Source organism: Myiozetetes cayanensis, unplaced genomic scaffold, assembly GCF_022539395.1.
Source record: "Myiozetetes cayanensis isolate MyiCay16 unplaced genomic scaffold, myiCay2020 scf18, whole genome shotgun sequence".
NCBI classification, from domain to species: Eukaryota; Metazoa; Chordata; class Aves; order Passeriformes; family Tyrannidae; genus Myiozetetes; species Myiozetetes cayanensis.
This window is the reverse complement of record NW_026087389.1, coordinates 11,341,569-11,369,143: the sequence shown is the minus strand read 5'-3', so window position 1 is coordinate 11,369,143 and position 27,575 is coordinate 11,341,569. Positions and strand designations below refer to the sequence as shown.

The 27,575-nt window shown below is 43.3% G+C and overlaps 1 protein-coding gene across 4 annotated transcripts in view; it reads left to right on the top strand.

Moving 5' to 3' along the window:
- The window catches only part of MGLL (monoglyceride lipase), a 102,833-nt gene that overhangs the window by 27,851 nt on the left and 47,407 nt on the right, over positions 1–27,575 (top strand). For 2 of the 4 annotated variants that reach the window (XM_050312626.1, XM_050312627.1), the window contains exon 3: positions 14,509–14,647. In XM_050312626.1, the coding sequence (XP_050168583.1) occupies positions 14,509–14,647 (139 nt within the window). Of the gene's footprint in view, positions 1–13,484; positions 13,937–14,148; positions 14,296–14,508; positions 14,648–27,575 lie in introns of those variants that run through there. The other 2 variants (XM_050312628.1, XM_050312629.1) reach the window with 2 other exon arrangements.

Sequence of the window (27,575 nt, the reverse complement as noted above, 5' to 3'; positions counted from 1 at the left end):
ATGACACAAATGGCGTGTGTGGCCCCCATATTTTTGCTGGAATTAAAAGCTCTCTCTGCTGTAAGCCAAGCCTGTTTTCACTCTCATGTAATTAAGTCATAATCCTTTCGTTCTGATATCATTATCTGTTGTCATGGTGATTTTAATTATAAAAATGAATTGCTGAGAAGTGGGCGAAGACAAAAGTTTTTTCTGAACTTTGTCAAGTTAATGGCAAAAGGAAGAGTATCTGTGGTAATTCAACAAATGTGTGATCTTTTTACACAATGTATTTTAAAAGAAAGAAAAGGAGTAGGCATCAGAGACGGGAAAGGCACATTTGATGTGAATATGTCAGTGTTTAGGAAATATGTGTTGAATTCAATGTTTTAGAACAATGTTTTTGTGACACCAGTACATTCTGGCACTACATTAACAAATATTCCCTTCTAAATCTCAACTGCTAGCAATTCACCTAGTGGGAAAATATCCCGTTTTTTAGGAAAATGCTTCAGCAATTTCCAAGAGTGTGTTTATACCAGTACAGACTTTGGGAACAGCTACACTGCATTCACACTTCATCCAAAAATAGGACACCTGTTCTGATGGGCAGGTGCACACAAACCATCCATGGATGAAGCTCTGCTGTGGTTTGCCATGAGCAGGATGATGAGCCACAGTCAGTTACAGCTGAACTTTAGAAGAGGCCTTTATCAGCTCAGTTAAACTCTGACTGGCATCAGGATGTGGTTTTTCTTTGCTGTCACTGAAACATCGCAACCAAGATGCTGAACTGAGCTCACGTCCTCTGCCACTCTTGCCGTGGTTCGGAGCAGAACCTCATTCTCCACTGAAAAATACACAGTTGCATCATTAAGTGGTGACACATCATCATAGCTCAGAAGAGACTCTCATGCTTGATTCTGTGCACCCAGGTGACTTCCCAGTGTGGCCACTGCTCTTCACATCTCCCATCTCAGCAGGTCCTTGAAGCTCCTCAGCCTCTTTTCCTGGAGAGTGAGGCAGCCTCTGATTTGCAGACTGGTACCTCACATTTGCTTTATTTCCCACATGAGTAGTTCTGGCACGTTCATTCATCCACTTGGCACCAGCCATGCATGGAAGTGACTCCAGACTGGCTGCAGCAGTGATGGCACCAGCACCACTCACTACCACAGCTGCTCCCTCCTCCCAGCACGTCCTGTGTGGGCAGCTTTGGCATCCTCCTGTCTGGGCAGAGAGCTGGAGTGCCTTCAGGCCCTGATGGTGGGGTTGGACCACATTACTCTGGGTGCTCTTCAAATGGAGATTCTTCTATTTGTATTATGTCAGGACCAGTAATGATGTTTTGGTTATCAATACAGTGCCAGTCTGGGTACATAGGGAGAGAAAAAAAACAGAAACACAGAGATTTTCAGTTTAATCCTATTATCTATTCTGTCAGTTCAGAGAAAACATTGATTTTTTTTTTTTCTTAGGGTAAGTGTTGACCTTTAAAGCAGACCAAGGGCAATCTCGAGCTCGCCTGTGACCACTGGTCCGGGGGGCAGCACCCTGCAGCCCCTCAGAACCGAAATCTCTTTCTGGCTCTGTCAGCTGATTCCCAGGTTGCCTGACAGATAATGTGGCATGCCAGCCACCCGCTGCTTTTTCATTTAAATAAATGAGAAAGTTGTGGTTAAATTAACACTCCAGCGGAGGTAATAAGGACCGACTCAGCAGCTGCCATGATGTATGCAAATTGCAGTTTCACACATTAGGAGATAGATGTTGCTTAATTTGTAGGTCTTTCTGTGTTTTAAATGAAAGAGCCTCCATCAAGTTCAGGCGATTTAAAAAAAAAAAAAAAAGAAAGGCAAAAAAAAAAAGAAAGGCAAAAGAAACCCCCTGAAGTTAACTTACTCACAAGTGTGAGTTCTATCTGCATCTACAGTCTTTCTTCTGGGGTTTCCCTCCTGAGCCCCAACAAACACTCATTGCTCAGTTACGCTGCACTGCTTTTAAGCAAAATATCGGTTGATTTCCAAAGAACAGAGAACCTGATTAGAGAGGTACTGCCAGCCCTTTGGTATAAGCAGAAACCTGATTTTATTTGCAGTGGTGCCACAATCCAGAGGCTCAACATCCATCAGGTTTTTTTTCCTCTGGAAATGAAACTGTAATAGAGCAAAGGAAGAACTGTGATAGCTGCCAGTTAATCAGACAGCAGGAATGGAGTGATAGGAATGGGGTGATAGGAGAATACCTTTTTTCCTTTTAGCTCAGTAGAGATGGGAATGGAGATGCAAAGAAGCACATAATTGGATGGGGTTTGTGGAAAGGTTGTTCTGCACATTAGTTTTAGTGCTCTTTAATCTCTGTAAGAAAATTATGGATAGAACTGTGTTAGGCTCAAAAGATTTCTAAATGGACACCAAAACTGAAACTCAGAAAGGGAAGTGCACACTCAGAATAGCAGAACTTGGGACTATTATGGCCACAGAAACTAGGAATAATTAATGGTTTTCATGGTGTGTTCTCTGAGAAGAAGCAAAATATTAAAACATTCTAAATCAAATTTCACCTGCCTCAAAATGCTGAGCCCATGGACATAAGGCTAAAAAACTACTTGAAACTCAAAACTCACTAGGCATTTTACAGGTTTTATTCAGAAAGGCAGAGGTTTTATTCTAAAATATTTCCCGTTCACATGATTTGCGGATTTGTCCATCTCTTTTGCTCTTCTGACTTAGACATTCAGTTCTGCCTAAGCTGTTTCCACAGGGGAGAAGTTGCTCTTTCCTCTGCCTTGGTCACCAATTCCTCCATGCTCAATTTCTGTTACAGGATGTCATCTTAGCCTTCACTTACTACTTTTCCCAACCTAGGGATACCTTAGTGATGCCTGGCATTCCATTAGCAAAGATATGATGGGAACTTGCCCTGTCTAATCATTATTTGGCTGCATATTTTGAAACAAATTCTCACATGAAAATTTAAGATAAAAGCCACAATGAATTTGTGGACAAGGAACACTCAGACCATAACCAAAACAGAGCGTCTGTGAGTGCTTCCCAATTCCCAGAAGTGAATGCATAGTCAGGTTGGTTTCCACCTCCCTGCTGCAGGCAGAGCTGGCATACACCTCCTCCCCTTTGCTCTTATTCCTTCTTGAGGAAAGGAAACCTGAACGCTCAGGTGGGATGAGAGCTGCAGCCTTCTCTGAACTGAGCTATTGGAGACAGGGATTGAGGGAATAGCCCCAAGTGCCTCCATCCTGTTGTTCAGATTTCAGGACACCAATGAAGATCATAATTCTGGCTGTTCTGACTTTATCTGTCACTCCATACAAGCCCCTGCCATTCTCTTTGGTCTTTGTCTCTCATCACTAAACCAGGATGATGATGATTTCCTAGCAGTCTTAGAAATTAATTAACATTTACTAAGCTGCAGGGTCCACTTGCCAATTGTGCAAATACATATTTGTGTATTCCAATAAATTCTGCATTCGCTGCAGCCCCCCAACCTGGCACACAACTGAGCCACAAAAAAAAAAAAAAACCACCATTTAAAACTCCTTTCTTACACAGTGGTTATGGTGAATGATTTATCAAATATGAAGTAAACTATGCATCATTTTTCTGACAGAGGCAATAACTCTGAGAGACACTGACTGCTCCCATTATGGGCATGAGGCATCTGTCCCTAAAGTGGTATGAAGATAACCCATTTTTTTCCCTTCCAGCCTGCCCCTTTCTGTGATTCTGTGAAGATGATGCTGGTTCATACATGTCCAATCCTGAGCACTGAGCTGGAGGTGGTTCCTCGCTCCCACTCCCATGTTGCCCCAGAGGTGACTGGGGTTTGTAATATGGTGCTGGAACTCCAAGCCACGTGGTGAAACTCTGTACCAGAGGGTCACAGCCAGCCTGAACTGTCTATCCAACCATGGGTGTCACAGTGACAGGGAGACAGATGGTCACAGCAGGAGCACGAAGGAAGGACCACCAGCAGGGCCTTATCCCCACAGAGCTCAGTACATGGTGCACATCCTGACTCAGGCTGGGCACCAGATATCCTCCTTCACCCCATCACCTGAGTCACCAGGCTGCAGCTTTGTGAGTTCGCCTGAGAGGGATCTCACGAATTAGGAGGCAAAAACTTGGAAAGATCTCCAGTACTGTCTCTCTTTTAACTGCCCACCTACAGTTGCCCATAAACATGCAGCTGATTTTGCTCAAACCTTGCAGCTGAGCATAGTGGTTTATCCTAGAGCAGCAGTACATCATGGAAAATAAACAGCAATCAGATCCTTCAAAAAAAGTAAAATTTCTTCTACTTTTCTTCACAAAAAGAAGGATGAAGAAATGTAGCATCTTCCAAGTTACATCCCATGTGGCAGTCTTCCAAACCTCTTTCCATATGTTCCTAAGTGTTGAAAGCCCAAATGTTCCCTATCTTGCTGCCAAGTTCTCTGGCCCTATCCAAATGGCTCTTACAATAGAGTTGGGTATTGTCTAGTGAAAAAAAAAAAAAATCCCCTCAGATAGATTGATAATTAAAAATATATTTGATCATCAGATAGATATGAATGGCCAAGGGATGCTGCACTGAATGAATCATTCATGCTCACATATTTCAAAGCAGAAGGATATCTTTCTAATCTTACTGGAGTTGCCCTAGAAATCCTTGATTGTTACAGAACATATTGCTGAGGAGATTTGAAACTGGGAGCAGAGGCGGAGGCAGATGAGCCCCAGCAGAGCTGTACTCCCAGGGTGCAGCCTGGGGTACGTGTCTGGACTGGGTGCAGAGGGAGGTTTTGGACTCAGGCAGACATCCTTGTTTTGGTTTCACTCCTGTCTCATTTCAGACTGAGCCCCACAAAATTAAAGGCTAGGAATTTATCCTTGCTTTAAACCAAAGCATTGCTGCTGCTGCTGCAATCCCATCCCTTGCCGGTACTGAGGTGCTGGGCACAGGTGTCGGGATAGGACTGAGGACACACACATCCTTTACCACGTCTCGTACTCATTTCACAGCACAGGAGGGAAAGAGATGTTCCTGGTCTCTGGCTCAGGTGCTGAATGTTGAAGCTTTACCTCTACTCAAAACCTCCCAAGGTTTAGGAATGATGGAGCTTCATGTAGATATTTCCATTCAGGAGATGAGTCTTTGCTCTTGTGTCTGAAAGTGTAGCATCTCCAAACCTTATTTTCCATTTAAAAACTTATGGTAACTCCAGAGAAGAATCAGTAATGTACTGGGAAAAGTCAACAAGTAAAAAAAACCCAACACATGCTGGTATCAAAGCACAGTACTGTGGACTGGAAGGTTCCTGTGTGCAGGAGTTCAGGAATCCCCTCCGACAGGTCTGTAACAGGAATATGAAGTGACATTACAAGCCCACAGCAACTGCAGATGCCCATGACTCCAAAGCACAAACAAAACCACAGATACCTTTGCTGCATGAGAGTCAATGACTGTAGCCAAGATATAATGGATAACTTGTGTTAGAGGAAACAGGATGAGGGTTGGGGTGAACTCCAGGATACTGTAACTTTTGATGTTATTAACAGTACATGCTGCTAATTGACAATAAGATCAAATGAAGGGTGTTAATGGCCTTGGGGCTTGAAGCTATTCATCTCTAAAGCACATGAGGTTCTGGTAACAATCCCTTGTTGTCCTGAGATATAGCATTGTCATCTTTTATAGGAAATACTTTGACTAGGGAAGCTTTGTCCCCTTTTTCACTGCAATGCTCATTTGATTTCTCCTTTCTCTGTACCTCTGGATTAATTATCACATGCATTAATTCAGCCTTGGAGGAAAACCAGTGAGTGCATTTGCCTGCACTAGAAAGTATAAAGTAATTGTAGCAGACACTGTAAAAATTAAATAACTGAGAGGGAACAATTATGAACCAGATGCAAACAATAATGAGTGTGGTGCTCAGTACAGAATAAGTCATGTGTGAATTCATGATATTAGGGCACAACACTGAGCACAATTGGGCCTGAACTCTGTTGGCCACTTGGTGCTACCAAGTAAAAGAACGCTCCCAGGAGCAAGCAGTGTATCTGGGATAAGGTTTCTGCAAGACATGGAGGTACTGCCTAGCACCCATAACGGAAAGGCAGAGTATCTGCTACAATCCTCTTGTTTTTCCATGCCATAATGTTAATGTTTTCTCCAATGTGCATTTCACACTAAAAAATTCTTTGTTTCCTCTGGTACTATTCCTGCTTTACATCAGTGTGAGCAAGAGCAGGATCAGGCCTCCAGTTAAATAACTAATGCAGCTGTTTTGCTGAAGCAGCTTCCTGGCTGGGAAATGAATCCAGTCAGCTGTGGATAACAAACCCCAGTAATAGAGATTTCAAAGATTTCATACATTAATTTTTTTCTTAATATTTGCAGAGTTACTTTTCTTACAAAATCTGTTAGGCAGATGTTAGGAAGCAATTACTGTACATGAATAAGAAAGAAAATGCACATTTTACAGTGAACATGTGTTAGTGGACTCAGTAAAGAAACTGATGATAGATGAGACAAAAATCTAAAATATATCTTAGTGAAATCTGCCAGAACTTGCCGCAGGGTTATAAGGAAGAAACAGCACAAAGCAATCTCTTCTCATGAGCCATGCGTTCATTGCCTTTCCAAAACAAGCAGCCCACAACCTTTTCTATCAACAGCAAACCATATTCACCATTCATGGAGAGAAGTTGGCCCTGGCTGGTCAGGGAGAGTTCCCATCAACATCTAACAGCCATTCAGGCAGTGGCATCAGTGACCAACGTGGTAGATAGAACTAAGACACTGTAAAGCTAAAACACTCTCAAATATCACAAGGTATCCTCAGATCATGGAGCACATAGATACAACTGATAGAACTGATTATATCAGTTAAACTCTTGTTTGCATGTACAGCATTATTGTAATTTTTATATATAAATACAAACAATCTTCAAATGATGGTGGCAGGAATAATAACACCAGGAGAATTGGCTAGAAAGCAAAATTGTAGGGAAAACATTGCCCTGAAGAATGCAATTATCCAGGCTGTGGTTTTGTTCAGGACACAATATTCCCTACATTTACAAATCTGAGTAATCTTCAGTGACTGAAAATGTTACTGCTTCCCTTGTACACAGTGCTTTAACAGATAGATTTTGAGATGAAATGGGAACTAGTAATGGTATAATTGGGTAAACAAAATCAGGAGCATTAAGAATGGATTCTGCCCTCAGCTTGCCTCCAACATTGAGTCCTACTTTTCTCTGCCCTGCTATCTCCTAAAAAAAAAAAAAAAAATCCTTCCTTTCTCTTTGAAATCTCAAGTTCAAAGTACTAACTTAGAGTTAAATAAAATATCTCTGTAACTAATAATAAAAATACTGTGTGTCTTTTTCCATTACTAGTAGTTACTGCACTTCACAGTTGAGGTTTGTGTAATTCCCTTTACATCACAGTGTGGCTGGAACAGCTGAGGTCAAGTACAGAAATGATTCACCTGTACCATGAAAGCTACCTTAAAATGCCTTTTAGAGAAGTAAAGCAGACCTCCAGATCATGCTTATTGTCACACATAAAATCAATTTCATTCAAAAATTAAATTTCACATCAGTAACTATAGCCTTCTAAATTCCATCATTTATAACCTACAAACACTGTAAACAGAAATGCTACAAAAGAAGACTTTAAAATTACAAACCAGCCAGGATGTTTAATATTTCAAGTCTAATCTGCAATATAAAACCTAATTTTGAGAAATGCTATGAAAGCATCGGGGTTGGGTGCATTTTAGAGCAGCATTTGTCAAAAATAAAGAACTTGAACATTTGGGTTGCCAAAGCAGAAACAAGCACCAAAGACACATTTTACCCTTATGGGGACTCATCAAGGTTGTGCAGTGCAGCTGTTGTCTTAGTAAAAGAAAGTATTGGCCCCTGGCTGAAGGAAACAGAAACATAATTATGTTATGATGAGCTGGAAAACGTGCAAAGAAAAATTGGAATGCAAAGCGTGATAAATGAGGCTTTGTCAATTGCAAAGCAGCAAGAAAACCAGGCGGCACAATAATAACTCTTCTCCAGTCAGTGCTTCCAGTTTGGCTACCAAAATAAAGCCCCACTCTAACCACAGCAGAATAGCAGGAGCTTTTGGCTGTATGATTTAGTCCTACTACAGTGATGCTGGGTATGGAGAGTGGGTTACACAGTCAGCCTTAGGAATAGAAATGAGAAAAGGAATGGTCAGGCACTCCTCAAAATTGAAATCCTAATTCCTGCTGGAGAAAATTTATAAAGTCATTTTACTCTGATTTTTATGCATATTAAAATTCAAAGCTTAGGACCTTTTCCATTAGGATGCCTTCCAATTATGTTTTCTGCCATCAAAATCGAGGTGACCAACATTTTATTAACATTACTCTGGCCACAAGCAGTCATATAAAGGCAAAATAGGAAATCCACTCTTTAATCTGTCTGCCCTCATGGTGACAAGGACAGGATTTCCTTCTTGTGCTGCAGCAATGTGGTAGTCCAGGGTATAAACCAGTGAAGTTTATTCTCATGATGTGAGTGAATCCAGAGGGAAAATTGGACTAATTATATACCAGCACAGGAAACTTTTATTTAGAAACCAATACTGGGCCGCAGAGATTAAAAGGAACAAATGTCTAAAGAAAACTTCGAGATAAAGGGGAACATGATTGGAAAAAAAAAAAAAAATCAGGCTAAGGGGTTTTTGGCAGGGCTGCCATACCCATATGCTCCCAGGGCCCTGCAGAGCTGAGGCTGTGCCCTCTAGTGCCGGCCACCTGCAACACTGAGCCGAGATACAACACTGCTGAGCCTCTGCAGTTCCAGACCTCTGCAAAAAACCCTATTTATTCCCAAGGCAGGTCCATTCTCAAGCAAGAGGGCTGCTAGAATTACTCCATCAGCTTCCCTTCCACAGGAAAAAAACTTCAGGGCAGAATTTCCCCTTTCATTTTGAATTTCCTGCCTTGGGAGGATGCCTTCTATGCATTTCATACTAAGAATGCCTCAGAACCTGTTACTAATAATCTTGTGGGGTTTTTAATTAAAAAAACAAACAAACAAAGAAAAATCTCGAAATGAATGACCAAACAAAATGTTTACTGCTTCTGTTATTAAAAACAACCAGCTCTCAAGTTAACATCTATGTAGGATGGGTCATCTTCTGTACATCAGTTTAAAGGGCTGAAAGCTATACTCAGACAGTGTATTTTTAAGTGTGTGGTTTTGGCCCTGTCAAATAAGGAGCAGAGGCAAGATATGAATCACTCCACTCATAGAACTACTGTTTGGAAGTTGCAGCTTTGCAAGTGTCTTCTAATGACAGCATGATTTGTAGGATTTTTATCACCTACAAAAAATTGGAACTATTTTTACCCCTAATTATCCTCATTTACGTGGTAAAATTACTTTATTACTTGACCGTAGTTTACATCTAGGGGTATTAAACAACTTGTAGCTTAATCTAATAATTCCATTCCCACAGACTGGGAAAAGTGAAATTACTCATGGGCAACAAATTCAGTGGAAGCCTGCAAACAATTTCTGTGGTACTCAGATATGCCTGCACTTACCCTTCAATCTTTCTCCATTTCCCTTGGCACTAATCTGTGAGGAGGTCCATGAGATTGCAGAATTGCAGACCAATGCCAAGCTACTTATAATTTCTCCTGATATTGTTAAGATTAAATGCTCGGTACAATATTGTCCTTTAATATTTTCTTTGTCAATCTGATTTGCCTGACACCAAGCTTGTTTTTTGGCTGCAAGGCATTAAAATAGATATTTTACAGGAAAATAAGAGCACTTCATCTCATCCCCCACTCCTGCCTCATCCCTATACATGTCTTACTCAGGAATACCAACAGGCAAGCAAAGGCAGATTACAGAAATAAGTAAAGCTGAATGACTGGACTCTGTCTAGGGATTAATAAAAAAATACATCCAAAGAGAAGGGCAAATCCAAATTAATGGCTCTAAACTGACAGCTTTAGTGGTGCTGGCTTCTTTCCTTTTCACTTGGTTTTAATTCTTCCTCTTCATGCTTCATCTCCCATCGTTTCCCACATGTTCTCTTGCTTGCACTGTCTGTTGCTTTCTCCAGCTGCTCCCTGACTACAGTAACTTCCAGCATTTTTCTGGTTTTGGAGCAGATTTTTCCATAAACACATACTTCTTAGATATTTTATTATTCCATCCTCCTCCCCTGTTATTTTTTCCTCCTTGTCAGCAAAAGTTCACTTTGTGGTCCTGGTGAGCAGAATCCCAAACAGTTTAGCACCCACACCCTATCAAATCCACCTCTCAAACAAAAATACTCCTTTGCAATTTAAGAACGTGGTATCCTCAACCAGAGTAGAAGGATCTACCTTTGCATGCCAACAGGATAGGATCCATTAAAAATTAATGTTGTGAACAAAAGCCCAAAGGCAAAGAAAATTCTGTCTCATTCCCTTACACCACCATCAGAACCACATGCCAGCCTGCTATACCATTTCCCTTCCCTTCCCTTCCCTTCCCTTCCCTTCCCTTCCCTTCCCTTCCCTTCCCTTCCCTTCCCTTCCTTCCCTTCCCTTCCCTTCCCTCCCCTCCCCTCCCCTCCTCCTCCCCTCCCCTCCTCTCCCCTCCCTCCCCTCCCCTCCTGTTCTCACTCTCTCCTTTCTGTGATAACAAATTTCATTATAAGCATTTTCTTTGTCATTCCAGCAATTGATTTTTTTCGTAAAATTGTCTTCACTTGAAGGTGTATTCCTTTTCTCTGTACTCCTTTGTGTACCTTGGGGGGTCAGCGGAGGCGCTAAAGTTAAGCAGGGCTCAGCCTTTAATAAACCAAACACCCTTCCCTACAAGGCTTGAGCAATTACTAAGTCAGTGTAAAGATTCACCAAGTGTGAATCTATTTTTTATTAGAAGTTGATTTAGCTTAAACTCTACTTCCAAAACATAGTTCACTCCACTGAGACAAGAGAAGATGTTACAGTCTCATAAATACTGCATGCTCAGGCATCCCTTTGATTTCTCACAGGGAGCCAGTATGCAATAATCGCTCTGCTAAAGCCTGGTGTACACTCTGGGTATCAGCTAGGTGAATTCCTCAGACCCAATCCAGTTTTCTCATGTGTCTTTTCATTCACAGCTCAAACTCCACAAAATCATAGGGCAACAAGTCAGCAGTTGCTTCTCATTCATTCTTATGATGTCGAACTTGGCATGGGGGGGTGGGGGTGTGCTACCTATAGGAAGAAAGCTCCTCAAATTCCTGAGGGACTCAGGGAAGCTGGTGAGAAGGGAAGGAGGGGTTAGCTGATCCTTCACTCCAGTGCAGTGGTGAGGGTCTGGGGTTGGAAGAAAGGGCAGGCTGGACCACAGTTCTTCTGTCTCCCGATTTAGCTACACAGAGGTTAACAGGGTATCAAGGGCATCATGTATCTGGACTGACCAGGCCAAGCTCTCAAATACAGGACCTCCCCCTTGTGTCCTAACAAAGGTCATTTTCCTTGAGATGCTATTTTTATCCAGAATTTTAGAAAGAGATTTTTTCCTCGACTCCCTTCACCCCTCTGTGGCCCTGGGAACTCTGATATTCCCAGCACCACAGAAGGAGAGGAGCCTGTTCCTGGCATCAGATTTCATGGATGGCTTGTAGGGAAGCAGTAAAGTGTTCCTGGCAGATAAACTGTGAGCAGGGGAGGAGGCTCCTTTCCTTCTTTTTTTTTTTTTTTTTTTTTTTTTCTTAATCCAGTTATTATCTGATCTGTATCCTTTAAATAAATATATATGCCCTTGCTTCTACCAACTCTGGAGCTGGCTTGTGATAGCTCTTTAATTCCACTCATACGTGCTTAGACAGTAGCTGGCCTAGCAAATGGTACATCTCCAGGTACAGCTCCCACAGCTCTGGTTAAGACTCATCTGACCTAAATCTCGCTCATTATAAACAATCATAAATGTTGGGTTTATTTTGTTTTCCAAACAACAGCAGTTATGGGAATATGCAATTTTGCTTTTGCCATTTATAACAACACCCCCCCCCAGGGCATTTAATATAAATGACAATGAAAGAGGAATAAAATAAGGTCTGAGTTTGATTTCCTTTTTAGTTTTATATGGCTCATCTCTGAGGTTTTGCATTTATTGTTATTATTGTTAGCACATTTTTTCCCTTTCCTCAGCCTTTGTTCACAGCTTTGCAGTTGAAGAGAGCACATTGCCTCACTTTAAAAAATAGGGTTAATAGCTGCCTCTTCTATAGAAAGGCTTGAGACTTCTAAGTATATGTAGATATGTAAAAATGAAAGAAGCTGGTGAAATGTGAAAGGCCTGAACCTGTGCTCAATAAATGCTAAGCACTTACCAGTATTAAATGACAAAACTCTGTATTGGGATGCCTTAAGGCTGGGAAGCTATTTTAGCTTCAGGGAACCTTGCTGTGACAATTTTTATAAGCAAGTATCATATACCACCAAACAGATCTCACATTACGGAGTTGCAGCATATGTGTTGTGTACAATCTACGGTGATTGGGGACACTATTAAATGATGTGCTTATAAATTGTATCCTGTATTCAAGGTCGTTACCCTGAATGAGGGTGCAAAGCAAGGGGCTGGGGTGCTCCTCCGAACTAGTATCTGAACGATCTTTTCGGTGTTGCTTCAGAGCCTGAAGTGATGCACATCTAGACGCAAACAGCAAAGTTTGGTGTTGGGATCCCGAGGAGCGTTTCGGGCCAGGATGCCCAGGAGGCAGCAAGACTCCACGGTCTCCCCTCCCTGAAATCCAGCGCAAGAAGCCGCCCCCGCCCCCGGGGTGTTCCCTCGTGCCCCTCATCCCGCAGCAGGCAGCTGAGGGGTCGCTCCCATGGCCAGAGCCGGTGCCGGGGGGCTGCGGGAGCGCTGCGGCCGCTCCCCCCGCCCGCGGCCATCCGAGCACAGCGGGGCGGCGGCTGGGCCAGCTCGGACCCCCGGGCACACTCGGGGAGGGGGCGGCCGTGTCTCCTCCCTCCCCTCGGCCCGGAGGGCACCGCGGGGCTCCAGCGCTCCCCGCCCAGCCGAGGGGGCGGCAGCACCGACCGCGTCCCGGGCGCGGCACCGCCCGCCCCTCCATCCATCCATCCAACCACCCACCGCCCTTCCGCCGCTGCCTCCCTCCTCCCCGGGAGCCGCCGGTGCGCACCGGGCGGTGGAGCCACCGCGCTTCGGCTCCGCCGGGGGACGCGGGGCGGCCGCGCTTGGCCGCGGCGGGAGGATGCGTGTGCGAGGTTGGAGACCTGGCATCGCGTCGGTGCTTGGATCCTCCCTCCTCCTTCTCCTCCTCGTCCCCTCCCTCCCGCTCCCCGCCTGGCAGCGCGGGGCTGGGGAAGTTGCGCTTCCAAACGAGATGGCTTCGCAGCGGGGATCGCTTTGAGAAAAGGGCTCCCCCTCCCTCGACTCCCCCCGTCGCCGCGGCCTCCGAACTGTAAGTGGCAGGAAGGAAGTAAAGTTGCAAACAACCTGCAGCGGCAGGAACTTTGTGAGCTGCTCCAGCTGCATGTGTTCAAGGTGCCTTTGATGTACGTGCAGCAGCTTCTGGAAAGTGGACTGCAGCTTTCCCACCCGCCAGCCCTCCCTCTCCCCCACCCTTCCCAGCCTCCCCTCCCACCACCGCCACTTCAGCCCACACACGCAATTTGTTTGAGAAGGAAAAAAAAAAAAAAAGTGATGAACAAGAAGTGGTGAATTACCCAAGCGACTTTCCTCAAAGAGCAAGCGAGCCGGCGAGAGGAGCCGCGGCGAGCCCCGCGCAGCGCCGGGAGGGACCCGCCGGGGACCGCGGGGCTGCCGGGCTGTGAACGCGGCTCCGCAGAGAGATGCAAAAAGCCTTATCTGCTTGCGTTTGACTTGCGATGCCGGCTCCTTACTAGAATGCAAACCCTTGCACAGGATGAAAACAGGTTTGTGGCAAATCCTCCTGGAAATGTTTCGCTCCCCGCCGCCGCCACCTTCCTGTCTGTCAGAGGAGATCTTAATGATGACACGGTGGCAGCTACCTCTGCTGCGTACCCTCCAGTGTTCTTTGGAAATGTTCAGGCAGAGATAAATCTTTTATGCAGCTGCCTTTTCATATCTGTAGCGACTGCTCCACAATCTGCACTTGATTGCAGTTAAAATACTCTCTTTAGGATCCGTTTGACAAAATGATGCAAAATAAACACAGATGGGAGAAGTGGGGGAGCGAAAGCTGTAATGAAGTACTGGTGATGGATTGATCTTCCCTTCTTCCCCTCCTCCCGCCAATGCTCTACCCCCAAATGTGAGCCTTTTCTGAATGAAAACATTGCTATATCTCTGTTTTAAAGTGAAGATTTGGGGGGCTCCTTGGCTGGGATTTTGGAGGGAGGTGCCCATCATTGATGCTTGCCTTTCTGATTGAGTTTCTTCAATGTCTGTGGCTACCAAGCCTATCAGCTTTTATCTTGCCTTCACCTGTTTTAAAGTATGTCTTGTTTCTTCCAACACCTTGCAGGTCATTCTTCCAGAATGCCAGAGGAAAGTTCGCCAAAGCGGAGTCCTCAAAACATCCCATACAAGGACCTGCCCCATATCATCAATGCTGATGGGCAGTATCTCTTCTGCAGGTATTGGAAGCCAGCAGCAACTCCCAGGTGAGCACTTGAAAGCAAATGTCCATTTTTACTATCAGTAAATAAGACTCTGTTCATGTAATTATTATTTATAGCTTGACTGGCGTTACAGGGCTGTCTGCACAGAGCTTTACAGAGCTGCTGAAAGAGATTTCTCTCATTAGAGAGAGACCCTACTGTAAAGACTGTATTCTCCAAATGTTTACTCTCTCAAGTCAGGCTTACAGATCTAAAGCATGGAGTTACTGTCATTCCATCCACAGCTGGCTTGGTTGGCAGTTTGGTTTGCTACCTACTGAGTGACTCTGGCAGGTGGCTGATACCTATCAGCAATAAACAACTAAACTAATGGCACAGGCAGTTAGGGAGGGGTGGGATACACGCTTAGAGATGTCCACTCTTACTGAGTTTCTCAGTGTCAACAAATGAAACATCAGCAGTATCTGACTTTGGTTTCAACAGTAGTAGCCGAAATCTCGGGGCAACAGGCAGAATGTTTGACTGCGTTGCTTGCTTGACTGTTTTTTGTTTTGTTTTAAATTATTTATAGTTCATAAATGATTTAGGAAGCTTTTTCACAGTCAACTGCAATTTCAAAGCTGGCCTGTGTAATAAACATGGAGAAAGAACCAGGCGGAGAAATTTTTCTAATGTTTTTGTCATAATTTAAATAATCCCTTTCTGTGCTGATTATGATCTGCTATAGAAAGGTATCTCTGTTGCTCCCATAGTTATGACCTTTCTTCTTCCAGTATCTGATGGCTTGGCATGTATTTACGCTGCCCCTAGTTAGTTATGTACCTACTTCATAAAAATCTGGATATTGTTTTATTGTTTTCTTTTTCTGCAAGCCAACAGGAAGAGCTGTGTTGATTTTATACAGCTAGAAAACAGTCACGGGAAAAAGTTGTTCAAGCTGTTGTAGGGAGTTAAACTTTATCCTTGACCACCCAACAGGTTAGACATCATCCTGTGTCCAAATCTGCAACTGCAACTGCTCTGAGAGAGGGATAGGGGTCCAAGTAAGCTGGCTTTGGGTTTTATGTCTACAAAACTAAGGGACAGTGGGAATAACAGGGCTGGGTGAGCACCCAGGTAAGATAGAGGGTGGATAAGCACTGAAGTGCACTGTCCCCAGAGGGGAGGACAGTGCAGCTATCCCACCACAGCTCCATCGCACTGGCTGGGCTGTAGGACGGGGGTCTGGTTTAAGATCACCTGGTCCATTTTAGGGTTTTAGAGTTAGTTCTACTCACTGCCTTTCAGAAACGAGGAGGAAAGTTTTTGGCACCGAGGCGTTACACAATCTTTGTGCCAACCTGAAGATTTCCACTACAGAAAACAAACGCTATGAAACTAAGCTTCTACTGTGAAACCAGGCTGTCTTGTGCTAAGTAATCATTAACTACTCATAACCTCCAGCACTCAGTTGTGGAATTGTTTTTTTTGTGATTAATTTCTTACCAAATTAGTAGTGAGTGGATGGGTCTTTGTTCCAGAACTGAAAGGGTGATAAAGAGCTGAGAGTTAAAACTTGGTGTTTAAGTCCTCTGGGTAGTTAATGTTTTTTTAGAGCTGTGTGCACCAAGCAGTTAATTAAGAGTGAGCTTGCCCTAGTTTTGTGACAACAGAAGTGGATGGGATCAGTGTTGCTCATTTACAAGTAGTTCCTGAGTGCATGCATGTGTGTGTGTGTTTTTGCGTGTTTGTGTATAAGGAGGGGGTGTACTGTTTATTATTAGCTCTTCATGCATTGTTATGTATGAGAGAGATGGTGACTGAATAACAAGTCAGTGCCTGGATCCTACAGTCAAGAATGCTCTTGAAGTGCATTTATAGGCAGACCAAAAATACATTATTTTTCCCCCGTCACTTTTCATAAGAAGCTCTGGTTTTTCTGCTTCCTGTGTAGAAGCTCAGCAACTTTCATCTAATTTTAAATGTTCAGCAAAAGTGATCTCTATATATATGTATAGGGAGAGAAAGACACCTCAGGGGACTTTTACAGGCCTGTTACAATTTATTTCAAGTATTGAAGGCAGTTCTTTCAATCTTCTAACTCAATTGTTGATTCAGGTTCAAATCTTAACGCTAATGAATGATGCTATAACTGTCAAACGGTGGGATCTTTCATTGATCCATTATGTGTCTAATCCCGGCTAGGGCTATAGAAATACCTCTTCACTGCAGATGCCCAAAGGTTATCATTGGCTTGTCTGCTGTTAGAATAGAACTTATCATCCTTGATCCCACCCCCAGGGAGGGGGAAAACCCGGGATATCTGCCAAAGGAAAAATTAAAAAGTAGCCCTAGCCTGGGGTTGAAGAGCAGACAATGGCCAGGCAGTCTCTGAAAGTGGGGACAACTGACAGACATCACCCCTTGGAACTGGTGCTTGTCTTTTATGTCCTTGAACAGCCCCACAAAGGTGGTTAAAGGCTGTGGCAGATTAATATGCTGTAGCATATTTTAAAAAAAGTAAACAAGCAAACAACAAAAAACTATTTTTCAGGAAGACAGGGAAATTTTGTGAGACTTTTTTGCTTCATACTCACAAATACCCAGGCTCTGATCCTGTGTGGTGTTGATCCGACTGATCAGCCCGTACTGGTGCACATATGGAAGCTTTGTTATAAGTGCCACCGAGGCCAAGGTTGTCCTGCCAGTGAAAGGCACCTATTGTGAGTTCCTCAGCAGGGTCTGCTTTGTTTCAGAGGGGGATTTAGGTGATTACTTCACAGGAAGCTGACACACAAAGGCACTCAAGTGTCATAATGATTAGATGGGGTAGATGGAGTAGGTAGTAATGGCATTAAGGGAGGAGAAAGACAGTGTTTTCCACTTGTTTTTCGGGTGGGAAGTCACTCCCAATAGCAGAGCTGGAGACTGGGTGTTGTCTTCTCTTGCTGCCTGCTGGCAGCAGTGCAGGTGCAGCTTCCTCGGCCAGCAGCCCTGCAAGCTGCCCAACTTGTTGAGCCAGTTCCATCTTAAAGTGTAATTAAGTGGTCTTGTTGAATGCAGCAGGGAAGAAAAAGCAGAATGTTCTGGTGTCGTTTCCATGCTTTGTGCCAACAGCAGGATTTGTGGAGCATGAAAACGGGTAACTCTTTGGCACTGAGTGCTCACTACTGAGTGCAACGCTTAAAATCTGGGCAAGGCAGGGCATTTTCAGGACTATGTAATGTTGTTTGGAGGAATTAAATCATTTGTACCAAGCAGGATTGATCTCATGCCTCTACCATGTCCCAGTAGCCAAAGAAACGCTACTGAATGGGAAAGCAGTGATTGTGTAAACAGAAACAGCAGCTCTATGCAAGGTTAAAACCTCTGCCACCACCCTGAGAACTCTGAGTCAAAATATGAGGTAACAGGAGGTGAGGAATTGAGAAACCATGCTCTGTTCCCAGCTCTCAGACAAAACTGCTAAGAATAGGTGTGGGATAAGGAAGGGGAAGGAAAGTTGGGAGGAGAAGTCAGGATGTTTCCTTTGAGGCCCCTAAAGGGCCTGGAGAGCTTCAGAGATGACCTTCTTTCCTTTCTGTTCCCTATCCCCATAGCTTTTTCTGGATGCTTCCTTCTCCATTCTTGTCACTGCCTAGATAAGCACAAATGGTTTCTTCTGGGGCACTTTTAGCCCTCTGCTTGACCTCAAGTAAACCCTGTGAAATTCATTGACTCAGAGCTGCTTATAGCTGCAGCCACCACTGACTTCAGAGTGATGCTGGAGTCTCTTCTGGCAGATCAGCCACTCTAGTTTGGGCAGCTGAAGGCTAAGACAGTATTGGATTAGAGGATGTATTTGAAAATGTGAGTTCCGGATATCCGAGCTTCCCCAGCTATCAAAGAGAAATCATTGTCAGGCATGGTGTTTGTGTGTCTCTCCACGTAGTGGTCTCTAGGTGATCATCTCTTAGATGATTGCCAGCAACTGAACTGGTCTGCCTGAAGCTGAGGCACATGTGTGTCACAGATGCATTCCTAGTTGATCATTAATGTACACTAGAATGGGTTGCCTCAACTTTAGGCATCATGACCACAGTTTAAGTAAACAAAGTTGCAATTGTCTGAGTAAACAGTGCCTCTGTAGGAGTTCTTTCATTTCTACACCTGGCAAGTGTGATTAAAAATATGAAATTAAACAAACAAAAAGCACCCACTTTTCTATTTACTTTTAACGTTTGTTTTACTCTATGAAAAATGCCTGTCATTCATTCTGACTTGTTAGAAATTAAAGGCCAATCCAATAAGGAGAAAATAGATTTCTCTTTTCCCCAAGGATTTTGCAGATGTGCCTGTGGTGCAGAAACACAAACTGTATTTGTATTTGAACTGGCCCTCAAACTGTAAATATTGCTTGATGGCTTTGGCATCCCATTACCAGCACTTCCACAGCATTTCCAGAAGAACAGCAGGAGCAGATGACAAAGTTGAATTTGACTTCCAGACCTTTCCAAAATGCATTAATAAATAAATAAACAAAAGTGAAATCAAAGCAAGGAGAGTCAAGTCACTGATTATAATGTCTTTAATTATACTGTGTGGTTTTAGTCTCTAGAAATACTTGAAGGAGTTTCTAATTCAGTGTCACTTTTGAAGAGCACTTTGTTTGGACTAATGAGGTCAACTTCAAATTAATGCCAAATCTGTATGGTACAAAGTGACTTATGTCAGCACAGTTTGTCATAGGATGAATTCAGCTCCCTCTGTGTGCCTGATCACATCACACACACTGCAAAGGGAAATAACAATGATCATTGTAGAATCAACATTCCAGGCTTTGCTTGCTGTATTGCTATTGCCTGAGTTTCTAAAGCCTCCCTTCTATTCATCAGCCATGTATGTGCTTCTTTAATGCCTCTGTTCTCTTTGCTCCATGTGACTGTTATTCACTGTGAATAGGGGCATCCTTTTATGATTCCTTATGCAGTTTCAGAGGATGGACAAATTAGCAAACCAGCTTCATGTAAGAGCAACTCTGACAGACAGGAGAACAGCTTTGGTTCTTGATGTAGGTACTTTCAACAAGCTTCTTTAGTAGGATAATTTTTTTTCAGTCTCCACAGGAATGTTCAACAGAAGCAAATCTGCCTTTTATTACACAGAACCCAAGGAAAGAGGAGAATAACAAATGGAATAACAATTGTAATTAAACCATCCCTTTTGCTCGTTGCCCTGTTAGGATCAGCTTCTGAGCACAGGTGTACAACTTTGTGACATTGGTGTCTGGAAACAAGGTGACTTTTAGGAGTTCCCTGTTGTGAGTCTCAAAGCAGTAAAATTTCATCCTGATCCTGGGAGCAGCAAAAGAAGCAAAATCAGTGTTGGTTCGCAGTGTGCCACCTGATGAATAGGAAGCAGTGCTGTGCAGCATGGTGAGTATCAGAGGTAGAGGTAGAAATAGGAGAAAAAAGAAAAACGGTCTTGAGATTGTATTGCAAAACTCATTTTCTGCTCATTATTCTACCAGAGACTGAAAGATAAGCAAACCTTGCTTCTCTCATGTAAACGGTTCATGTGCTTTTAATTGGAGTGCAGGTGTGATGATCAGTACTGGCTTTGTGCCATGACTCTGACGGATCCCCCCTTTGGCCACTCGGCAATTAGAGACCTGCCAGTCCCTCCAGGTCTGTTTATCCTTAGCAGACCCTGCACTGACCCTTGCTTCAAACCAGTTCTTTGTTGACAGTGACGCCATCGCTGAAGCGGACAAACTCATTGATCTTATCAGGGCTCCAGATGCAAGAGCGCTTTACTTCACTAGTACAAGAAATATGTAGGTTTAGTCAAAATAATAAAACAGCTGCACACAGTTCCTTGCTTCAGTTTCTCCAGCACTCTTGAACATCCCTTGGGAAAACATGACAGCTCTTTTAGATCACCATGAATATATCTACCAGACTTGGCTTGGTATAGGTGTTCTGAGTAGAGGAGGGTATTTGTTTCTGGATGCCTGTAGCAGAGGAGTTGGCCTTGCAAGTTCTTTTCAAGCTGCTGTGACTTTGTGCTTTTTGGAGCCAGGGTGAACATCTGATCTCTTTGTTCTTGTAGGGAAATTGCATTGTTCTAGGAGCTGTCCCTGCAGACACATTTGGCTGAGTTGCCTTCCCTAGGTCCAGACGTGCCATTGTCCTAATGTGCTTCCACTTGAATGGAAGTCATCAGTGTTTTAAACCTCCTATTGTCCCTTATCCAAAAGATGTGACACAACCCTGATAGCAAATAGCTGATTATCCTAAGTATCCAAGGAGATAGCATTGCATCTTGCCCATGAGATTCCTTAAGATGTGCTTAGGCAGTTATATCCTTTACTATACTCATACATCCCTGTCCTGTACTCTACCAGTACAGACGTTCTGACGCTATATCACTATGGCTTATTATCCATAATAGGAAGGAAGAAATTAGCAGCACCAGGGTAAATAAAGTTTTAGACATCATTAAAATTATATCTCCTCTAGGGTTTCCTCTTGCAGACCCATAAAATTTCACTTATGTTAACTGAAAGAAAAGTACTGGTGCAGAAAATCCAAATACCAACCTTGGGCTAGTCCCAATCATAAACATCTTCTAAAGCAACCAGACACGGGGGAGTCACTAGGTGCTGGTGTCAGGAAGGCGTCTCAAAGCTGACCAGACTCACTGCCTAGACAGTGACACCAGAGTGTGGCCTTGGAGACATGAAGGGCACAGCTGGTGGAAGCTGTCCTGGTGGCCAGAGTGATGCAGTCAGATTTACCTGCCTCCAAGCACACTTTTACAGGATGTCCCTGTCAGCGAGTCATAGGAGATGGGTTGGTGTTGGCCTTTCTCTGCTTGGAATGTATTTGTTCCTCTGGACAGATGCAGTACATTTGTGCCTAAAGGGGTTAATTATTTTAACAGTAGCAGACATGTAGCAGTTTTCAATGTCCCAAGACCTTGAGTAACACCAAACTTCATGAGTACTTCGACAGGCATGAAAGAGTCTCCCCTTCTGCATGACAGACACTGGCTCTCCAGCCAGGAGCTGTCTTCATTTCTGTTTGGCAGGCGCTCGCTTGATGATGGGAGCCTCTGAACCCTCCCATACTGAGTGATAGTAAAGACAGCTTGTTAGACCTAGAGAATTTAGTGTCAGAAAACAGAATAAAGAAGCCAATGAGGAGCAGAGAACAGGTAAAACACATGGTCAAGACAGTCATTAGGCAGCGATACAATGACCAGTGATTTACAGAATCAGACTCTTAATTTCACTCTGCTTTTATTTCCTTGTCTAAAATCGGGTGTAGTGATCCATCCAAGTGATAAAAATTGAGGCTGGAGTCCCTAGACAGAAGTTGCCAGAGAAAGTAAGTTACTCCTTGAGGAGCAATCATTGAAAAGAAAGGATAAGGAAAAAAAAAGGGAATATTGACAACTGGGCTAAAGTCGAACGTTCAGCAGTAATCATTTGCTCCAGTTGTTGTGTTCAGATGGGTAAGGAGAAAATGTACAAACTGCTATAGATTTGCTATGCAAGAAAGATCTTTTCCAGCCATCTATCTGACCTGTGGTAAAAGGGCTTGCTCTATATGTTTCTTTCTTCCTTGTTCAAGCTTGAAGCTTGCAGACTGATGGAATAAAATTTAAATCTTTGGCTTTTCTTTAGAACAGAAAGTTAGTTTGATTTGCTGTAGGTGTCAACAGGTTAGCTGGTTCACTAGCTGGCAAGATGTGCTTATTTTTGTAATTTTTCAGCATATTTTTTACTTTTATTTTTAAAACTATCTCAGTGGGGTTTCAAATTCAACTGTCAAATTCCAGAAATTTATGGTGGCTTAATTCACTCAGTGATAGGCATGAGGAGTGATGGGGAAGTAATTAAACTGCAGTAGAGATAACATCTACTGACTTAATGGTTAAGGTTTTTCTTCATTTTTTCAATTTTGTGTGAGAGCTAGTCTACACTATTTGAAAAAATACATTATTATATTACATTATATTATATATTATTATATATTGCTATTATTAAAAACTGTATTCTGAGCAGCATTCATAATCACATGTTATTAAAAAGATATTCAAGCAATCAGCATTCAGTTATCCTCTGGCTCACTGCAAACAAGGGGCAGGGAACATCTCAACCCTTCAGGTTGTTCTGAAAATGAATGGAGCACCTCTGTGACATCATGTGATGCCCACAAATGCATTAGGACAGAAAGCTTTTTAAATGTTTTTTTTCCAGGTTCACTGTGGCCCTGGGCGTGTAGCACAGGAAACCCATGGTGACATCTTGATTCTGCTGTTGAACTCCTGCTGGCTGCTGTAGGGTCAGGTTTTGTCTCATGCTGTGTGTCCATCCTTGCCTCTGGCACGCAGTGTTGCCATGGGCAAGGCTTTTTACCTCTGTATTTCAGTTTATGTGGCAGTGGGAGAAAAGGTTGATCCTTGCTTGGGACAGCATAATGGATCAGAGGATCTCCCGGGGTGCCATTCATCTCTGCCTTACGTGACTCTACAAATGGCACACTTTGTAAAGCATTTTGGGTTTTCTGAATGAGGAGTGTTGTACAAAAGCCAGCTGTTGTTATTATTTATCCTGTTTATTTACTGGTCACATCTTTCAGCGCTGGGGAATGGGGGAAAAAAAAGCAATCACCAGACTCGCTTTGTTTACATTTCATTTCACTTCCAGTGTTTGGGGAATGTTGATTTGTTAAACTCTGTTCCTTCCTTCGAGGACCTTAGTTTTACATTGTGGAAACATTGCCTCATTCTTACACACAGGTGTATGTTTCCCCTTTTGAAGCACCATTTAGGGGTTCTGCCTGTCAGGTTTTCTTCCTGCTGTGCACATTCTCCTGTTGCTTTAGGAGGGATGGTCAGATCCCTCAGCACAACTACATGTACCATCAAGGCTTGTTTACATTTTGCTGAGCCCAGAATATTTTCAGATGTGTCGCTGCTTGAGCTGACCCACCATCCTGCAGGCAGCTCCAAACCTAGGCTGCTCCAAACGCCCCTGCCAGCTCTTGGGCACCATACAGGGCACAGGCACAGTGCTCTAGTGAATCCCATCCCTGCCTCACAGCCACAGAACTCGGGGCTCTCTTCTCCCCTCAGGTCCCATGACACATGCAATGGTTCAAGCTTCAGTTGGGAGCTCTGTGCCTCCAATGCCTTGAGCCACCCTGGTGTTGTGCTGCAGCAACAGCGCTGATGGAGCTCTTCCCATTCCCATGGCAGGCTGTGACAGATGCACCCCTCACATGTGATCCAGCACGTCTTGGAAGTTGGCAGAAGAGACAGTGGGGAGGAGAGACAAAACATCTTCCATGCTGCTAGATCAGACATCCAGCTCTTTCTTAGCTGGAATTGAAGGAGTCAGAGCTGGCATGGCAATGGTTAATAACTGTGGTATTGAAAGTATTTGCTCCTGATATTGCTGATACTTTTTAAAAATGGTCAGAAATATGTGGTACAGCCTCTGGTGAAGCACTCCGTATAAAACACAGCATTTCTGCAGCAGAATAACAGCTTGTGGTTTAAATAAATGTTGTTATTTCTGCTCATCTGTAGGTGTACATGTATGTTTTGGTTCAGTGACTGCCAGATACTGTAAATGAGTATTGATTTCCTTTTCTATTTTAAGCTTTTCTGCAGAAAAGACATCCCACATGCCTTTAGCTTTCTTTGCCTGTAGCTAAAGCGATTGCAGCCAAGTATTTATCTAACTAAATACTCTTTTATTTCATTGTTACCACTCATCCTTATTTTAGTACTTGCACCCCAAGCTAGCCAGGACCCCATTCACATTTTGGAGCTTAAAGCTATTACATCTGGCCCTTTTTGGGAGCAAATCAATAGGACAGTGGTTAAAACTCATGGCAGGTAGGTTCCTTATTTATGTTAGCATGGCAGCCCTCACTGCCAGAGGTGAAGATATCTAGGTGCTAGAAATGAAAGAACATTTTTGGAAGCAAACCTTCAGTAGCTGAAGTGTTTGGACACACAGATTAGTCAGCGCAGCCAAGAAATAACAAATGGATACAGACTTCAGCCTATGGCTGCCAAATCCAAATGAGTTAACTTTCAAGTCGTCTGTAGGTAAACCATTGCACCTCACCTGTGATTAAATTTACTTTGGTTCAAAATGTGAATAAACATTTCAGCCTTTAAAGCCTATGTTGCAGCGATCACTGTCTCAGCAGCGTTCCTTGTCTCATGTTTAACTGCTTACATTCAACTTCCCTTCCTACCTCAGGTCTACAGCAAACATGGAATAGTAAATTAATTGGAACAAGCTCAGAGCCTTGGCAAACGTTTTGCCTGCGACGTTCCTGATTTCCCAGAGGAATAGCTGCTGATATTGATTTTGACAGAGCCTGTAAAGACTTACTGTAAAGATTCCTCTTCTAGCTGGGCAGGGCTGAAGTGCAGCTCTGGGATGTGCCAAGATTTCATTGGAAATTAATGTGTTTAATCTCAAAATATGTTAAAATATACATAAGCGCTTTATGATTAGGAAATCAATTCTCGAGTTTCTGTCTCTAAGTTTACGGGATAATTCCATCCTAGCTTTTGGAAAATCACACAGAAAAAGATTGGCAACTTGGACTCGTGTTACCTGTGACATCTGAACTTTTAATGAGTTTGTCAGTTAGTTAAGGATAACCAGTTAAGATCTCTGCCAACACAGCGGACTGCTGATAAAACTGGCAACTGACTCAGTGCAGGAAGCAATCAAGGGTTGCACATTATGGGTGGAATTGCCTGGCTACAAACAGTACTGTTAGGTCTAAGTATGTCAGGGAATTGAAGTTTTTCTTTAAACCGTTGCCATACAATTGGGAATTGCACATTCGGTGCTTTATTAAAAAGTAATAATAATATACTGTTTTGAGTTTACAGAACAGGTCAAGTGTCATCTCCTTTCTTGGTCCTTCTTTATTCACAGCTCTCTTCCTGGAGTGTGTCCCTGACCGTGGCGGGGGGTTGGAATTAGGTGATCTTCAAGGTCACTTTCAACCCAAACCATTCTGTGATTCTGAGCTAGTGAAGATTTGCCCACATAAGCCCAAATTGCCTGATAAAAGTACTTCAGTCATGCAGGTTTTTATTGCAAGGAAATGCTCTGACCCCCTTGTGCCAAGTGTGCACTTTTCAGCCTCCTCCTTGCACAGGTGCTGAGGTGATGGGTTGATTTCTTCCTTTAATAACTTTTTCAGTATTGCTTGTCATGAATTCTCTGTACCATCTGCTCCCTGAAATAGCAGTTTGAGGCTGGAGGTGATCAGAGTCATGGCTAGAGAATAAAACATGGACAACATTTTAAGAAAACATAAATTTTGCGGGGGGATTGCACACCTCTGGTGTGCCCAGGTTCAGACCAATAGCGATGTCCTCCATCAGAAATGCCTTGTGAAAAAACTGAAGTCAGAAGAAGTCTGCAGACTTGTCTTAGAGTGCTTTAGTGAATGATGCTTAACATTTACATGTAGTGTTCTCTGCAGCACTTGATTGTTTGCCTCAAACCAGGAGCCCTTCTTAACAAATATTTGAAAATAACCAAACAAACAAGAGTGTTACTGAGGACTTGAACGTTACCAAGTTCTTTTGTGGACCTAACCAGAGGGATGGCTTTACTAAGTACAATAATTTCCATTTACAATAATTTGAAAGCTGCAGAGGCTCATCTAGAACTCCTCACCTCAATACAGGCATACTGCTATCCATTTCCATCTTCTGTGCTATGCCAAAAGGTGAGATTAAATTGTCAAAATGGGGCTGGGATGCCGTGCAGGGAGCATTTTTACATGTCTTGAGTTGATCCCTTAACGAAGCACACCTTGTTCCTTTCTAGGAAACCTCCTTGGTCTTTTAGGGTTGAGCTGGGTTTGTCAGGCTATGAACTTATGGCACCAGTAGTGACTTATCATTGGAACAGGTGCCAGTGTTCTGAATGTGCCAAGACTGCAAGTGAACTCAGTGAAAAGGAACTGGCTTTGCACAGCTGCTTTGAAGCAGAGACATACTTTTATATTAAAAAAAACCAACCCTTTTTGGTTCAGTGAACGAGTCTAGTACTGAACTAGAGTGTAATGCTGAGTTTAGGTGATAGTAACTGTGCAGAAGAAGCTTCTGGCCCTTCAACAGCAGCTTTCTCATGCTTGGAAAGGACAGTCTGTCTCATTACACGGGACTTTCTTTTTCCAAGGCTTTGGCTCACCAGGCAGTGCCTGCATTTTGATTTCAAGAAGAAACTGCTACATGACTGGCTGAACGGTAATTTTTGTCCCTTTGGAAATCATTGGAGGTTCAGTGCAAGTCCATGAAAGAGGAGGGGGAGTCTGTGAAAACTGTTCTTGCTCTTAGTCCCTATCTGTTGGTTCTCCATTGAGAGCGGTGGTCCTGCAGCCGTCTTCCATCTGCAGTAGCTTTGCTTCCAAGTCAAACTGAATTTTTAATAAATTTAACCAGAAGTATTTTTTTTTCCTGATTTCCAAGGGGATCTGTACTGGAAACTATTTTGTTTCTTTGCATACCTTTCCTTCACACCCTAAAACTGTTCTAAAAATTTTGGGTGTGATTTCAGATTGACTTCAGTTTTGCAGCTGATGTCTTCTATTTAAGCAATGCTTTGCACAGTTTTTTTAGAAAGACACTGACTGTTTTGTGCATCTATCCTTGTAGCTCCCCTTGGGAGATCTGACCTCCATTTCATCTCTCCTGTAGCCCTTGTACTGAGGAAGGGCTGAAGCAGAGCAAAGTACAGGACCAGGATGTCCAATTCCAGCCTTCCTCACAGTCAGGTCCTGGGGCAGTTCTGCCCAGGCTCCCCCAGCGTCATCCCTTCCTCAGTCCTGTGTGTGTGGCAATGCCTACACCTTCCCTCTTTGGAAACAGAAGTTGTGATTCTTCTTTCAAGGATTCCTGTGTTCTGCAGAAGGGCAGCAGCAAGAGGAAAGTGCAGCTCCAACCCTGGGCTGAC